Here is a 17,724-nt window from a genome sequence, read left to right on the forward strand (position 1 = left end):
TTCTACCCCTAGAGGACAATGCAGACCTATAGTATGATTACCAAATGGAAAACAAAACAAAACATCATGATGCTCCTAAGGACAAATGTCACATGCTGAAGCCCTAATCTTAAACATGATGGTATTTGGAGATGGGACCTTTGGGGTGTAATTAGTTTTAGTTACATTCATGAAGGTGGGGCCCCTATCATGGTATTAGTGCCCTTATAGAAAGAAGAAACGTCAGAGGTCTTTCTCTTTCCATGTGGATAAACTAAGGAAAGGCCACATGAGAACACACAGGGAGAAGGGAGAGATCTTCAAGCCAGGAAGAGGGCCTTCACCAGAACCCAGCCATGTTGGCATTCTGATCTCAGACTTCTAGACTCCAGAATTGTGAGAAAATAAATGTTTGCTATTAAAGACACCCAGTCTATGCTATTTCGGCATAGCAGCCCAACAAGACTAAGATAATACCCATAGTATATGTTCAATAATAACCCCTTCCAGGTTCAAATGACAATTAGCTCCCACAAAAAAAATGTAACTGGCAGCCACAAACAGCAGTTGAAAGACAACATTTTGCTTAGTTCAGTAATTTTCCAGTTCTCTTATCAACTTCTCTTTAAGAGTTAATTAAACCATTGGAAACTACTAAAATTAATGCTTAAACAATGAAAACACCAAAAAGAATTGTTTTACTTCTTTAATTTAGGTAACTACCATAAGTATGTCTTTATTCCACGAAACACATATAGAAAAATATAATAAAAATTCCTCCATGTCTCCATCCAAAGAAATACAAAGAAGATAAATGCAAAGAAGGTAAATGCAAAGAAGATAAAATATGTTAAAATATAATTTGTGCTTTTTAATAAAAGGTCCTTTAAAATAAAAATATAAGCTACGGAAAGTTAAAATAACCTTATTGATTAATAAATTATCTCCTTTTTACAATAATATGGAAGACATAATGAGTTAATAGGGTTAATTAAAGTTAATCATTAATTAATTAATCAATACTTCAACAGATATTTATTGATCATCTACAATATGTAAAGACTTCTACAAGTAGAAAAAGCCATGATTTTTAAAAATGTTTCCTTATATCATCATCTTCATCACAAAACGTTCATTAAATACCCTAGCGAGTACTATCATTAAAAATTAACAAAAATACTTAAAGAAAATATCTGATATTCAGCACAGTAATGTAATACTTGACATAATTATAAGGCATCAAAGTAAGAATGACTTAAGAGTGCCTTTGAGTCGTTAATCAGAACTAATGAATATGTCTTTGCATTTTGTCAAAAACAAAAAAAGATAAAAGAGGATGCTTGGAAAGATCCATGAATTTTAAGCAGTGAAGTAATCATGTATAATCTCAAAATTTCTCAACAAGTTATTACATTGCTTTTCATTTCTTCAATTGTTTCTTTTTTTTAATTTTCCAATGATTTAACTTCAAAAAACTTTATTGATGTTCTATTATATGTTCAGAAATGTGCTGATATATGGAATTCAAGGATAAAAACCAACACCAACTCTCATAAATGTTTAATATACTGTGTTTGTGTGGGTGACAGGAGAGGGATATATGCACACAACCAAAAATAACAAAAAGAAAACTATATTCTTTACTATAAATGACATATATTTCATTATATATGAACACAGAATAAACTTTTCCTTTCTTTTGTCTTCCTTTCTTTTCTTTCTTTCTTATTTATTTATTTTGAAACAGTGCCTCACTCTGTCATCCAGGCTGGAGTTCAGTGGAACCATCTCACCTCACTGCAACCTCCCCTTCCCACACTCATCTCCCATAATCAAACTACTTAGGAATCAGTGGCAGTTTGGTGAGCTTGGAATCAGAACAAGGAGATTCAGAGGTCTTTAAAATGGACTTCTCTGTTTATGTTATGACCTGGGCTCAAAGAACTCCTGGTCCATTGATTCAGGTGCCTTAAAAGAGACACTGTCAATATTTCTGATATTTCTGCAGGTTCCTTTTCTTCCTCAACACTTCTAAAGATGACCAGCCCCCACTGCCTGCTTCTGCAGATTAATATGTGCTTTCTATAGATATGTTAATATGATCAAAGAATAATTGCCCTACATCTATTTTATCTCCTTCTGGGGCTTTGCATGAACTCATTAAGTAATGATTTAATGAACTCTCAGCTGGAATTCTATTTCCCTCATTTCCAAATTCTTGGGAGCCATTTTACAATTATACCCAAGTACTTACAAGTGACACTAGATTAAAAAATATTACAAATAAAAAAGTAGATTGGCAAAATACTCAAGACTTGCTTTTTGCTTACAATTAAGTCAGGTTTATTTTTAAAAATAATCTATTCATAGTTGCCGATAGTGACTAAACAATCTACATTTTTATCTGGGGATAGAAGTAACGTGAATGGTCTAAAAACTTTATTGCATTTTCCTCTAAATAAATAGAAAGTATACACAACTATGTACAATTTAGAAATTCCTGATTAAGAAGCCAATTAAGAGTAACTGTTATAGAGAAGAATTCTGGCTTTGTGAAGGCATGAGAGATTTAACTAAAGGCCACTCTGTAGCAAATTTAATACCACAATCTATCAATGGATTTTCTTAATTATAATTATCTCTTCTTTGTCTGTTATAATATTTGGGAATCTTCACATTTAAAAAATATTATTTTCTGATGGTAACTAAAAGAAAACCAATTTGTGATAACAATGAGAAAAGTGAGGCTAAATATAAAGACTAATTCTTCTTGAGTATGAGCTTACCCTCTTTAGAATCTTAAGTGAGATGCTGAAATGTAGACAGAGTCATATTGGCTTAGAGTCACAATTGAAGTATGGATATTTGCACTGTTTTTTTTTTCTTTCTTTATAAAACTCATTTTCCATGCTTTAGTTGCCATTAACTTCTTTTCTGTTACCTTTGATAGTCTTAATTTTCTTATCCATAAAAGAGTGTTAAGAATATCGACCTCAAGGACCATTTTAAGAGTTAAAAGGATAGATCATGTTAAGAATTGAGCCTGGAATAATATTCACTATTACCGCTGTTATTACCAATATCACCACTTCTAATATCACTATTCCTATTTGTTTATTTCATTAATAGTGTAATACCAAAATTATAATAATGTAAAATGTATTCCCCCTGGGTTCGGGCAATGTTATAATCCTCCAAAAATTGCCAACTTTGTTAAACCACCTATAAATTTACTTTACAGTCAAAAGAGTTGCACTTTAAAATCAATAATTGAAAATACTTATAAAGTTCCTACTATGTACCAGCCACTTTGCTAGGCACCAAACATTTGTTAATGAAAAAGTCAGAGAGAATCTACAGTCTTTAAGAAGCTTAACTTCTAGTGGTGGAAACAAACATGTAACTAGTCAATTATAATAAAAGGGGTGAAGAAGTGCAATACTACAGTAAAAGTCCAGTCTGAACATGTAGAAAGAGAGCAGGAACATAGGGTTTGTGTGGGGCAGGGGGTGAGGAAGATGATTCATTAATCCAGGCTAAAGTATGAAGGTATAGAGTAGATCATTACAAGTAAAATAATTGTATCAAATAGAAAAAAGGCATCTAAGTCAAGAATATAAATATGAAAATAAAGATAGCTCTAGACCCATGTCCAAAAATGGAGGTTAAAAAAACTTCAGATAAGGTAAAACTAAAAACAGTTCAGAATGGCTGAATCACATAATTTAATAGGAGAAGTGACTAGAGACACAGCTGTGACCGAATCAAGAAGAGCCTTGAAAACCTTTGTGGGACTTTTCTTTATCTGGAAGGAAATATGGAGTTATGGAAGAGTTTTAGTGAGGAATGATTATCAGATCCTATTTCAGCATGATTACTACTTTTGTTGTGTGAATAGTGGTGGCCAAAGAGACTGATTGAGGCCACAGCAGTATTCCAGTGGCATTAAGGGAGGGGAGTGGTGGTAGCAAGAAGTAAGTTCAAGGGAAATCTTTTGGGTAGACACAAGTAAAGCACTTGGTGTTGAAAAAGTGACTATTCATCTCTATAACATCTTCCTGTAGTTCCTGCTTCATAGTGACTATCATAATGGATTTTACTGCATTTTCCCTTTAACCCCTTCTTTCTCATGTACTCTAAAAACAAAAATTCCAAGAAAGAAAAACTTGTCAGAACAATATATAAAGTTTGATCAGTTACCTAAACGGGTCTTACTGGATGTTCTTTCCCTTGCATGCTTGTTTAACCTTTTTGGTACTGTCATGTTTTATGAGGTTATGAGAGGAAATCTATCAGAAGATGGACAATCAGAAAGAGAAAAAGAAATGGGCTCCTTTAAAACAAAGATCAAAGGTCCGTCTCTTCAGTTATCTGTAACAGTGATTCTTAAACTTGGCTCTAGAGTAAAATTACCCACAGAACTTCAAAAATAAAAAAAATAAAAAAAAACAAGGAATTATACCCATGTCCAGTCCGTCTACCTGACTACGTCCCACTCCTGAAATTGTGCAATATGGTTGTTCTTTTTGAATGTCTTATGATATTTCTGACTCAATTTAATACAAACCTAAACACTTAATTCAGATTTCTTTATTGTTTTTTAAATTCTTAGCACAGTGTTTGGGACACTGATTGTAGTCATTCAATACTTATTTAACTCACTAATAGCTACTTACTGATAGGTGTTGAGTATACTATGGGAAAAAGGTGTTTAGTCCATCAGGGTCCTCACATTGCATAGCATTGACTATCAAACTTTAGAGCCACATTTAAAAAATACATTCTATTTTATTGCAGTGTGTATGTGCAAGCACACACATCAAACACACACACACACAGCTGAAAAACATTTTTCACAAAATAACACTTGCCCTAACCACAGCCAACACACTTTGATATTTTCTATTCTATTATTTTCTGGTTATTTTTATAAAATAAAGGAAGAAACAACGGTTGTAACCTATTATGTCAATTTCAATACCAAACAAAGAAAGCCATCCAATATTTTTAAAAAGCCTTGTATAGTAGATGTTCCAATTCTACTTCTCAATACTGTCAGTAACATGCTGTCCAGGTGCTTTGATTTCAGTAAAACTACCAAAATTTTAGAGTCTTTAAAAAAGACTCCATTTTGTGAAGATAACAGACTGATTTTGAGTAAGACATAGGGCTTTATCTTAGTACTTAGAAGAAACTAAACTTCTCATGGCTCAAGAGACATAAATCTTTAGAAGTAACAATGATGTACATTCAATGAGATAATTTCCTTAATGAACTCTGGTAGTATTAGTTAGAGAAAACTCTAAAAGTGAGATACTTTTCATGAGCAATGTCACACACAATAGTTAAAATCAGGAAACATGCAAACAGACTTATCTTAATACAGTGGGCTTAATGAACTATCTTCATTAAGTCATAGTTAATTAAAAATATTTTTTATTTTACACAATGTAACATAGAACAAGATGGTAGTTTAAATACACAAGATCAATAACTATGGCATTTCCAACTACAGAAAGAGAAAGCATCTCCTTTTTTTTTTTCTTTATTTTTTTTTTAGACGGAGCATCACTCTGTCGCGAGGCTAGAGTGCAGTGGCAAGATCTCGGCTCACTGCAACCTCCGCCTCCCAGATTCAAGCGATTCTCCTGCCTCAGCCTCCCGAGTAGCCGGGACTACAAACACATGCCACCACGCCTGGCTAATTTTTGTATTTTTAGTAGAGACGAGGTTTCACCATGTTGGCCAGAATGGTCTCGATCTCTTGACCTCATGATCCGCCCACCTCAGCCTCCCAAAGTGCTGGGATTACAGGCGTGAGCCACCATGCCCAGCCTGGCATTTCCATTTTTAAAAACTACCTATGTAACCAACATGTATGCACCAGGTACTAAGAGTGTTTTCTTTGCTACTAAGTGCTTTACTGATCTCATGTGTCAAACACTAATGATGATGCACACCTGTAACAGAGACTTTTATTTCTATCCTCTCTCAATATCTGTCATCCCCTTTCCCTATGATTCTAGACATTTGATGGAGATTATGTCCATCCAGCAAAAGGCAATACTTCCCGGCACCCTCTGCTGTTGCCATGCTGATATGATCAGTTTACAGACAATGAGATAAAAGAAGAATTGATTTGTGTCACTTCTGGCTCATAAATATAATAGTAAAGGAGCTGCTTCCCTCTTTCCCACTTCTATTAGCATGAATGTGAACATGGTAACTACCCATAGACCAAAGATGGAATTCAGGTTTGAAAATGGCTTACACTGTTACATGAGAAAGAACTAAATGTTTATATTGTTTTACCCTCTATTGCTTTCTGAAAGCGCCCAAACCTATATCCTAAATAATATGGAATTCCTATTCTACATTTCCTCCTACAAAATCAGTGAGAAAGGGTAAATAAAATAAGTGAGTAAAGTTTAATTACAATATGGAAGCAAGGTTAATGAACAAAAGCATGTAAGGTTGTGTGGCTGTCCAAGTAATCGACAGTTATATGGTAATACAAAGGTCATAAATTCCCAAATCGACACACAAGTGTCAAATAAACATTTCCTAGAGAATACGGCTACTTGTCTTCCACAGACTGAAGCTTTTCTTTTTTGACATGATGAATTTTTTTGTGTATGTTTCATACAAAATACTGAAATAGAGCATAACTGCATTCCTCACATCACTACACCAAAATGTCAAAGATTCACTTCTCAGCATGAAAATGCACAGCACATAAATATGAAAGGACTCTACATTCTAAATGCTGTATTCACACCTCAGTGCAGAATCAAATGGAGACAACTGTATTGTGAACCAGTATAGCATTATCAAATAATATATTTATGGGGACATAATAGAATAAAATAAAAAAGTTGAAACTATTGATTGTTTCAGTTAGAAGGTGTTTCATGGTTATAACTACTCAGAGTGTTGAACAATTTAATTATTCCAAGTTTTTGGAATAATTTGCTTCTTATGTAATTAATTTGGATATTTCAATGTATTGGTTACTTTATTGTTCCCCATTTCTTCAGTACAGAGATCCTTTGTAGATGAAGTTCTTACAGATACATGTCATAATAATTGTATTAGTATATACTCAAGTAATGGAAAACATATCTCTTAGTACAATGGTGAATTTCAAATAGTTATTTGATAACATTATCAGTATTGCAGACCTAAAGCCTGATGAAATTTTCCACTTATTACTGACCAAGCATTTTTGATCATGTTTATTGACAGTAATTGGAACTTATAGATACCTACCCAATTTCTTTACATTAAATTCTCAATACAAACGTAATGTTGAAAAGTAAAGCTAAAGTCAAATATAATATGCTTAAAAATAGAACCTAGGGAAAATATCAGATCTTGCCTCCTTCCTACTTTTGATATACACAATAATTATAATATTGTAATTAAGATCATATAGACAGATACTAACGGCAATAGCACCCAAAAGTTTTGAAAGGAAGGAGGTTCAGTTGAGACATTTAGGAGCTAGATGACAGTGCAAATTTATATTGCTTTCCATAATTTTTCACCTAAAAAATGGGGCTGACAGACATGGTCTCAGATACGACATTCTGATAAGAAAAGTTTAGTGGACAAAGAAGCATTAATAATGACTGCACTCCAGAAAGACAATAAAAAAGGACAGCTGCGAAACGAACATTACTCAGTGTGTGATCACTTAAAGTGGTGATATTTAGAAATTCACATTCTGGGTGTGAACCGCCAAAGAGACAGACAAAGTAAAATACAAGAAGAAGGGTTTATATTAAAAATGAGTAACAGTTTAACACATTGCTCCCAACCATTTTAGTACCAAGGACCAGTTTCATGGAAGAAAAATTTTCCATGGACCAGGTTGGAGAAGAAGGATGGTATCGGGATGAAACTGTTCCACCTCAGATCATCAGGCATTAGTTTTAGATTCTCATAAGGAACATGCAACTTAGATCCTTCACATGCCCAGTTCACAATAGAGTTTGCACTCCTATGAGAGTCTAATGCCATTAGATTCTAATCTAATCTAATGCTGATCTGACAGGATGCAGAGCTCAGGCAGTAAGGCTCACTTGCCCACTACTCACCTCCTGCTGTGTGGCCAGGTTCCTAACAGTACAGTACGACTTCATGGCCCTGAGTTTGGGGATCCCTGATTTAACATACTCAATTTATATGCCATAATTGCCCATAGTACAAATCATATCAAAGAATGAATATGACATGCATGAGGCAAAGACTAAGTCAAGTCAACTTACTTGTTCTCTTTGGTCTCTCAGTAAACACTAAGTGGAAGAAAAATGTTAGAAAACTCATTCCCTATAACAAATTTAGGCAAAATATGAGAAAACAGTATACATTGAGTGCTTCAGGAGTAATACACTGTCTATGGGACTTTCACAACACTGATGGAACATTTAAAAAATTCAACCAAATAAGAAAAGTCTTAGAAAATTTTGAAAAACGAATAGCAAAAGGGAACCAGCCAACTCTGTCCTTCATTATCACTTTAGACAATTGTTGTATCATAAAAAGAAAGCTACAGCCTCTAGACAGATTCTGAGTTTCCAGTGACATGACTTGAAAATATTTTCTTCCTAGAGATTCTCACTGGTGACGATGGTGTGGTGAAAGAATGGGAAGATTAAAAAAAAAAATCTTGCCAAAATCTCTCCATAATTAAGGTGAAACAACACAACTACTTGTAAAATAGAAATTTAGTTACTTGGCCAAACATTTCTATCTGTTATTCCCTGAATAAATATAACTTCCATCATGAAAATGTCTGAAGGCAGTCATTCTTCTGGATATTGCTAGGAAATAAAAAATATATTATAAGTAAATATATTTAAGAGTAAACTACTCACCTATTCCAATGAAAGCAGCTTTGTAGCCTTTTTCTTTCAAAGTGCTAAGAGTCATTTCATTCACTGAAAGGCTTTTACCACAAATTATCTATAAGAAACAACATTTTGCATAAGAAAATTTGGCAGTTGATTAATTAAAATCTTAACATCTAATATCAAAAAGAATGAAAAGTCTGGCAAAAATTCTATGAGACTCTATATAAAATGTGACAACATTTTTGTCTTTTAGTATACAGGTTTACATACATAAAATAGCATATAAATAGAACAGGAATATGTTCTATTAAGGGCTAAATGCAGAAGAAAAGCCAGTGTCATTAAAATCATCAGTAAGCTTCCATAGCTTGCATAATATGTTCAAAGCACGACGTGGGGCATTTAAATAATAAGATGATAAGATAGCATTTCCAGCATCAATGTACAGTCAAGTAGGGGCAAATACATACACAAAAAATATAATATAAAACAGGCTATAATCACCACATGTGTATGAGAGTTCAGAGGCTGGGGACATTCATTTTACCTAAGCTTAGAAGATCAAGAATACAGAGAAGTGGGATTTCAAATAAGGCCTTTAAAAGGAAAATACAGGATTTTGATAGGTGACATTGTCAAAGGAAAATGAACAAAGTCTGGAAGCAGAGGGTAGTCACCCCTATTAAAAGTCACAATACTTGGGTCAGTTCTCAGACGAGACAATTTTCACTTCTGGAACCTGCTAACCAAAGAGGTGTCAGGGTCCCTAGGAATAAAGACCCTGAAACATCCCAGCAAGTCAATACTGTGATTCCCCTAGTCCTTTCCCAAAGGAAACTATGGTCATTTATCCAGGCAACTAAGCCCTGGAAAAAGGGGAATAATCGGACATTTCAAGGACTACCAAGTACTGGTTGTTCAGTAACATTGATACTTGGAGACATAAGAGCGGGTACCTATGGGGCAAGGCAAAAAATGGAGCCTGACTGAAGTCTAGTTCACAGGGGACCCCCTGAAACCACAACCCAGTCAGTGATCATTCTCCTAGTCTCTAAGAGTATAATTGAAATTGTTACGCTTGTCAATTGAAGTAATCCCTACACTGGGTCTCTGGTCTGTGAAGTAAGAGCTATAAAAGCTATCGTAGTTGGGAAGGTCACATTAAAATATCTGAAAATCCAGCCAAGAGATTAAATCAAAGATAATATCCTATCCTGGGTGCATTGGGATGAGGAGAGATGGTAGTGGTCCCTGTCATATCCCCATTTAATCCACCAGCCTATCCCCGGCCAACACCAGAGAATTTCTGGAGGATGACTATAAACGTCTGCAGGCTTAACTAAAGAGTAGTCCTGACTGCAGTTTCTGTTACAGATGTGGTATTATTGCTAGAGAAGTTTTATAAGGCCACACATACACTGCATGTGGCCATTGATTTGGCAAATGCATACTCCTTCCACTCCAATTAGAGAAGGAGATCAGAAATAGTTCAGAGTCAGAGTATAGATAAGAATATTCATTTACAGTTTTGCCTCAGGGATATGTCAACTCTTTTCAGTAATAATATATGTAATCTGAAGCGATCTGGACATCCCACAGAACGTCACAGTGATTCATTACATTGACGACATCGTGCAGATCAGACAGCATGAACAAGAGGTGGTGAGTATGCTGGAAACTGTTAAGATATCTGCCCTCCAGAGGGTGAAAGATTAACTCTATGATGAGGGACTGGCCTCTCGAGTGAAGTTTAGAGATCCAGTTATTAAGTATGTGCCAGTAAGTCCCCTTGAAAGTAAAAGACGAATAGCTGCATCTCACATTTCCTGCCATATAAAAGGAAGCACAATGCCTGGTAGGTTTGTGTTCTGAAGGCAAAACGTTCCTAAAAACAAAGTCTCTAAGCTGAGTCATAGAAGAAGAGCAATGTATACCCATGAAATGATAATTACAGCTACACTGAATAGTGCACCTAAGTGTACAGCTCTCTTCTAAGTACTGCATATACTGACTCATTTAATCCCCACAGCAGCCCCATGAAGTGTTATCAGTATTTTCATTTTACAGATAATGATACTAAAGGACAAGAGAGCTTACATAACCTTTATTGAAGTCACATATATAGTCTAATTTCAGAGCCAACATGCATAATTGCTGTGCTCTTGTGCCTCTTGAGGTTAGAGGACAGAGCTGGCACCATCCTCAAGGGCAAAGAACAGCATATTGTATGTGAAGACATACTAAAAAGGTTGTGTTTCAGGAGTATAAAGTGCAAAGCAAGCAATGGAGCAAGAAGCTGGAGAGGAGAAGATGACTGGAACTGGATCATAGAGTGTCATGTTTTGTCTTCCTAAAATAGTAATTCTGTTTTTATATTGGCAGATATGGTAACTGTCAGAAAGTTTATAATAAGGGGACAACCAAGGTGAGTTGAGAACTAATATTGAGAACTCTGGAAGGTATCAAACAACATTAAACTGGAACACTAATTAAATATGTATTATTCAAAGCATTTTATAGTAATTAATAGTGTTACTATTAGAATTAGTAGACTTTGATGCCATTAAAATTATCTAATAGTGAGGCTTTAGAACTTTAATGTGTTCTAACTTTTAAATAATACATATTTTATTGGAAAAGGAAAAGAATTTCGCTGTTTGTTTTATGAATCAAATGCTCTTCACACCAATATATAATACAGGTTAGACATAAAAGAAAACACCAGGTCCAGACTTGCTAATAGAATATTAGCAAACTGAATAAGAATGCCATTTTCAAAGTTGAGCAATGAGTTAATTGGTGGAGGTGATTCTCAAAATACTTAATCTTAGGTTTACTTTATTCAGTGCCTCTGCAGGAAGAGTCAAGACCTCCCAACCTTTTTGAGATGGGTATTTGTGGGAGAAGGCACAGTAGTTTAGTTTAATAGTGACTTTTTGTGATTTATCAAAGAGGAATGAAGACATCCCAATCCTTCCACCACAGCAGAGTGAGCATGTCTTTGATTTTGTAACATATAAGAAAGATGCTCAGACATTTTGTATTTCTACAGTCTGATTCTACTGTAATACATAATAGTGTGCAAATGGGAATGGAAAACAGTTGAGTTTTCCTTTTGTGTATGGAAAGCTGCAAAGACAAGTATCTTGACTCTTGATATGAATCTACTGGGAAGGAGACCAGCAAGACGACTTTACCATGGAGAGACATTGTGGGAAAGATGGAGGACGGTCATCATTGGGCAGCAGATCCCTGGTAGAAATGAGGACAAAGCAATAACAAGAACATTCCATGGAGTGACAGGCACCAGACTTCTTTCCTTTCTGTGAATGAGAAACTATTCAAATTTCCCTTTCCTAAAATCCTGAGGCCCCAAATATTTGCCATGCAAGAAATGATCTATTCTTAAAAAGAATTAGAAGAAAGATTCCTTGACAACAAAGGTAAAGCTCTGCTTACATTATGCCTTGGGAAATTGAGATGAAATGTGTGTTAACTAAAACTAGAATTGCAAGACAACTACAGCTATCAGGAACATCACGTTGGCTGATAAGCTATGAAATCTCAATGCCATTTGTTAAATAGATATGATGCCAGAAAAATAACATTATGGGCATTTGTTTGGTGTTTTTGTTTCTTTATTCCTGGTACTTTTATATATGTAATACTTTCTGTCTTGACTTTCTTAGATACGGATAACAGTATATATTCTACCTTCCTCTAATAACTTTAGTAATGTATTATTAGATATTTCCTACCTAAACTCGGAATACAAATTCAATCTATTTCAAGTTCAGTGTAACAGTCACTACTTTAGTCCAACAGTTCTCAATGTCATGTACCCTGAGCCAAAGTTCCATCTAACAGTCTCTTAGGGATTTGATGAAAACTTTCTTTTAATACTATAATATGTATTTATACACATAATAACATTTATTATGCAGTATAAAGGCTTACAACTTTTTTTGTGCAGTATAAATCTTCAGATAAAATAGGTGATGCCCATTATTTTTAAAAATCAAATAAAAACACACAGACTCTTCATGGTTTTCTAATAGAAAATTTGGTTAAATAGACCAAATATTTACAGATGCTCTAAGATAGAAAATAAAATGAAGAACTTTTGAAAGTATTTTGCTTTCTTTAGAAATGAAAATTTAGTGTACATGTTTCCTTGTAGGAGAGAAATAATATGATTTTATATTTATTTTCTAATACTACCTCACAATCACAGATATTCTTGGTTCAAATAACCATAGTGAAAAACAAGATGTTATTAGAGGTTATCAAGAAAAAGATAATACCTGTATTAGATATTTCATCTCAAACTATGAAGCAGAAGAAATGTATAGAAATTACAATTAAGTTAATCAATTAGAATTATATCAGAATACTTTGGGAAATGACAAATATACATATTTTAAATATGCAAAAATACAGTATCTTCATTCATATTTTATACTTTTAACTTTGAAAAATTAGAATATAAAGACCATGAAACAAAAATATGTATTTCTACTTAAATTCTGAGTTGCATTACCAAAAAAAAGTATTTAATCTAAGTGATTTGTAACACTGACACAAATATCACAAGAGATTCTACTGAAGTGCATCTTAGCTTAAAAATAATTTGTAGGGGTCTATATTAGAATTTTTATTACAAAATTAAGAAGTTTTCTAAAAATAAACATCAGCTAAGAAGCCATTTCTCCTAAAGGGAATACACAATTTTATTACACTATAAATGATCCTTTGGTGTGAAATCAATTGAGAGTATACTTCGTAAATTAAAAAAATGTAAATATGGCTAATAAAGTGAAAAAAACTGAATTCTACACAAGAATACAGAAGCAAATGAAAATACTATCCTACATAACTGTTGTCTATACAGGGAAAAATATACTACTTTCTGAAGAAAAATAAAAATAATAAAATAATGAAAACACATAGATGCTGACAAAGATTTTACTGAAACTAATAACTTCAAATGTTTTCATTATTCAATCTATAAAACGAAAATGAAATAAGTACACAACTCAAGATTTTAAAAGAAGTAACAAGTTCCACTCTGATCTTGGTTATTTCTTCCCTTCTGCTAGCTTTGTGAATATTTTGCTCTTGGTTCTCTAGTTCTTTTAGTTGTTATGCTAGGGTGTCGATTTGAGACCTTTCTAGCTTTCTGAAGTGGCATTTAGCGCTGTAAATTTCCCTCTTAACACTGCTTTAGCAGCATCCCAGAGATTCTGGTGCATTGTCTCTTTGTTCTCACCGGTTTCAAAGAACTTCTTGAGTTCTGCCTTAATTTCATTGTTTACTCAGGAGTCATTCAAGAGCAAGTAGTTCAATTTCCAATTGTGTGGTTCTGAGTGAGTTTCTTAATCTTGAATTCTAATTTGATTGTGCTGTGGCCTAAGAGACTGTTAATTATTATTTCAGTTATTTTGCCTTTGCTGAGGAGTGTTTTACTCCCAATTATGTGATCGATTTGAGAGTAAGTGCCATGTAACTCCAAGAGCGGAACTGAAGGAGATAGAGACATGAAAAATCCTTCAAAAAAAAAAAAAAAAAAAAAAAGAATGAATCCGGGAGCTGCTTTTCTGGAAAAAAAAAATATATATACACACACACACACATATGTGTATGTATATATACCAATAGGTAGACTAATGAAGAAAACAGAGAAGACTCAAATAAACACAATAAAAAATGATAAAGGGGATATGACCACTGACCCCATAGAAATACAAATAAGCATCAGAGAATAGTATAAACATTTCTATGCAAATAGACTAGAAAGTCTAGAAGAAATGGATAAATTCCTGGACACATACACCCTTCCAAGGCTGAACAAGGAAGAAGTTGAATCCCTGAATAGACCAATAACAAGTTCTGAAATTGAGGCAGTAATAAATAGCCTACCAACCAAAAAAAGCTCAGGGCCAGATGGATTTACAGCTGAATTCTAGCGGAATTACAAATAGAAGCTGGTACCATTTCTTCTGAAACTATTTGAAACAATTGAAAACAAGGGACTTCTCATTTTATGAGGCCAGCATCATCCTGATACCAAAACCTGGCAGAGATACAACAAAAAGAGAAAACTTCAGGCCAATATCCCTGATGAACATTGATGCAAAAATCCTCAATAAAATACTGGCAAATGAAATTCAGCAGCATATAAAAAGCTTATCCATCACAATCAAGTTGGCTTCATTCCCTAGGTGCAAGACTGGTTCAACATATACAAATCAATAAGTGTAATTCATCACATAAAGAGAAATAAAGGAAAAAAAAACCACATGATTATCTCAACAGATGCAGAAGTCCTTTGATAAAATTCAATGTCCTTTCCCGTTAAAAAATTCTCAGTAAACTAGGTATTGATGAATATACCTCAAAATAATAAAAGCCATTTATGATAAACCCACAGCCAATATCATACCGAATGGGCAAAAGCTGGAAGCATTCCCCTTGAAAACTGGCACAAGACAAGGATGCCCTCTCTCACCACTCCTATTCAACACAGTATTGGAAGTTCTGGTCAGGGCAATCAGGTAAGAGACAGAAATAAAGAGTATTCAAATAGGAAGAGAGGAAGTCAAACTGCCTCTGTTTGCAGATGACATGATCCCATATCTAGAAAGCCCCATTAATCAGCCCAATAGCTTAAGTTGATAAGCAACTTCAGCAAAGTCTCAGGATACAAAGTCAGTGTGCAAAAACTGCTAGCATTCCTATATACCAACAATAAGCAGACAGCCAAATCATGAATGAACTCCCATTCACAACTGCTACAAAGAGAATAAAATACCTAGGAATATAGCTAACAAGGAAAGTGAAAAACCTCTTCAAGGAGAACTACAAACCACTACTCAAAGAAATCAGAAAGGGCACAAACAAATGGAAAAACATTCCATGCTCATGAATAAGAATAATTAATATGAAAATAGGCATCCTGCCCAAAGCAATCTATAGATTCAATGCTACTCCCATTAAACTACCATTGACATTCTTCACAGAGTTAGAAAAAACTACTTTAAAATTCATATGGAACCAAAAAAGAGCCCACATAGCCAAGACAATCCTAAGCCAAAAGAACAAAGCTGGAGGCATCATGCTATCTGACTTCAAACTATACTATAAGGCTACAGTAACCAAAACAGCATGGTACTGGAACAAAAATAAACACACAGACCAATGTAACAGAATAGAGATCTCAGAAATAAGACCACACAAACAACCATCTGGTCTCTGACAAACCTGACAAAAACAAGCAATGGGGAAGGGATTCCCTATTTAATAAATGGTGCTGGGAAAGCTGGCTAGCCATATGCAGAAAATTGAAACTGGACCCCTTCCTTACACCTTATACAAAAATTAAATCAAGATGGATTAAAGGCTTACATGTAAAACCCAAAACTATAAAACTCTAGAAGAAAATCTAGGCAATACCATTCAGGATATAGGCACAGAAAAAGATTTCATAATGAAAACGTCAAAAGCACCTGCACGAAAGCAAAAATTGACAGATGAGATTTAATTAAACTAAAGAGCTTCTGCATAGCAAAAGAAACTATCATCAGAGTGAATGGGCAATCTACAGAATGGTAGAAAATTTTTGCAGTCTATCCATCTGACAAAGGTCTAATATGAGAATCTACAAGGAACTTAAACGACTTTACAAGAAAAAAACCAACCCCATTAAAAAGTGGACAAAGGAGGTCAGGCACGGTGGCTCATGTCTGTAATCCCAACACTTTGGGAGGCTAAGGCAGGCAGATCACTTGAGATCAGGAGTTCAAAACCAGCCTGGCCAACATGATAAAATCCCATCTCTAATACAAATACAAAAAATTAGTCATGTGTGGTGGCGGTCACCTGTAATCTCAGCTACTTGGGAGGCTCCAGCAGGAGAACAGCTTGAACCCAGGAGGTGGAGGTTGCAGTGAGCCAAGATAGTGTCATTGCACTCCAGCCTGGGTAACAGAGTGAGACTCCATCTTCCATCTCAAAAACACAACCAAAAAACAAAAACAAACAAACAAACAAAACAAAAACTTAGGCAAAGGACATGAACAGATACAAGAAATAACAGATAAGAGAAATAAGACATTTATGTGGCCAAAAAAACTTATGAAAAATGCTCAAATTCATTCAATCATTGGAAAAAATGCAAATCAAATCCACAATGAGATACCATCTCACACCAGTCAATATGGTGATTATTAAAAAGTCAAGAAACAACAGATGCTGGTGAGGCTGTGGAGAAATAGAAATGCTTTTACATTGTTAGTGGAATGTAAATTAGTTCAACCATGTGGAAGACAGTGCGGCGATTCCTCAAAGACCTAGAACCAGAAATACTATTTGACCCAGCAATCTCATTATTGGGTATATGCCCAAAGGAATATAAACAATTCTGTTATAAAGATACATGCATGTGTATGTTCACTGCAACACTATGCATAATAGCAAAGATGCGGAATCAACTCAAATGCCCATCAATAATATACTAAAGAAAATGTGGTACATATATATACCATGTAATACTATGCAGCCATTAAAAAAATTAGATCATGTCCTTTGCAGGGACCTGGATGGATTTGGAAGCCATTATCCTCAGAAAACTAACACAGAAACGGAAAACCAAACCCTGTATGTTCTCACTTACAAGTGTAAGCTGAACAATGGGAATACATGGACACAGGGAGGGGAATAACACACACTGGGGTCAGTTGAGTGGGGCAGGGAGAGGGAGAGCATCAGGATAATTAGCTAGTGTATGTGAGGCTTAATACCTAGGTGATGGATTGACAGGTGCAGCAAACCACCATGGCACATGTCTACCTATGTAACAAACCTACACGTCCTGCACATGCATCCCAGAATG

The 17,724-nt window shown here is 34.7% G+C and overlaps 1 protein-coding gene across 4 annotated transcripts in view; it reads right to left on the reverse strand.

The window, feature by feature from the left end:
• The window catches only part of DPYD (dihydropyrimidine dehydrogenase), an 861,482-nt gene that overhangs the window by 593,587 nt on the left and 250,171 nt on the right, over nt 1-17,724 (reverse strand). For all 4 annotated transcript variants that reach the window (XM_050807345.1, XM_050807361.1, XM_050807352.1 and 1 more), the window contains one exon: nt 8,859-8,946. In XM_050807345.1, the coding sequence (XP_050663302.1) occupies nt 8,859-8,946 (88 nt within the window). The remainder of the gene's footprint in view (nt 1-8,858; nt 8,947-17,724) is intronic.

The sequence above is a fragment of the Macaca thibetana genome, chromosome 1 (assembly GCF_024542745.1).
Source record: "Macaca thibetana thibetana isolate TM-01 chromosome 1, ASM2454274v1, whole genome shotgun sequence".
Lineage (NCBI taxonomy): Eukaryota > Metazoa > Chordata > Mammalia > Primates > Cercopithecidae > Macaca > Macaca thibetana.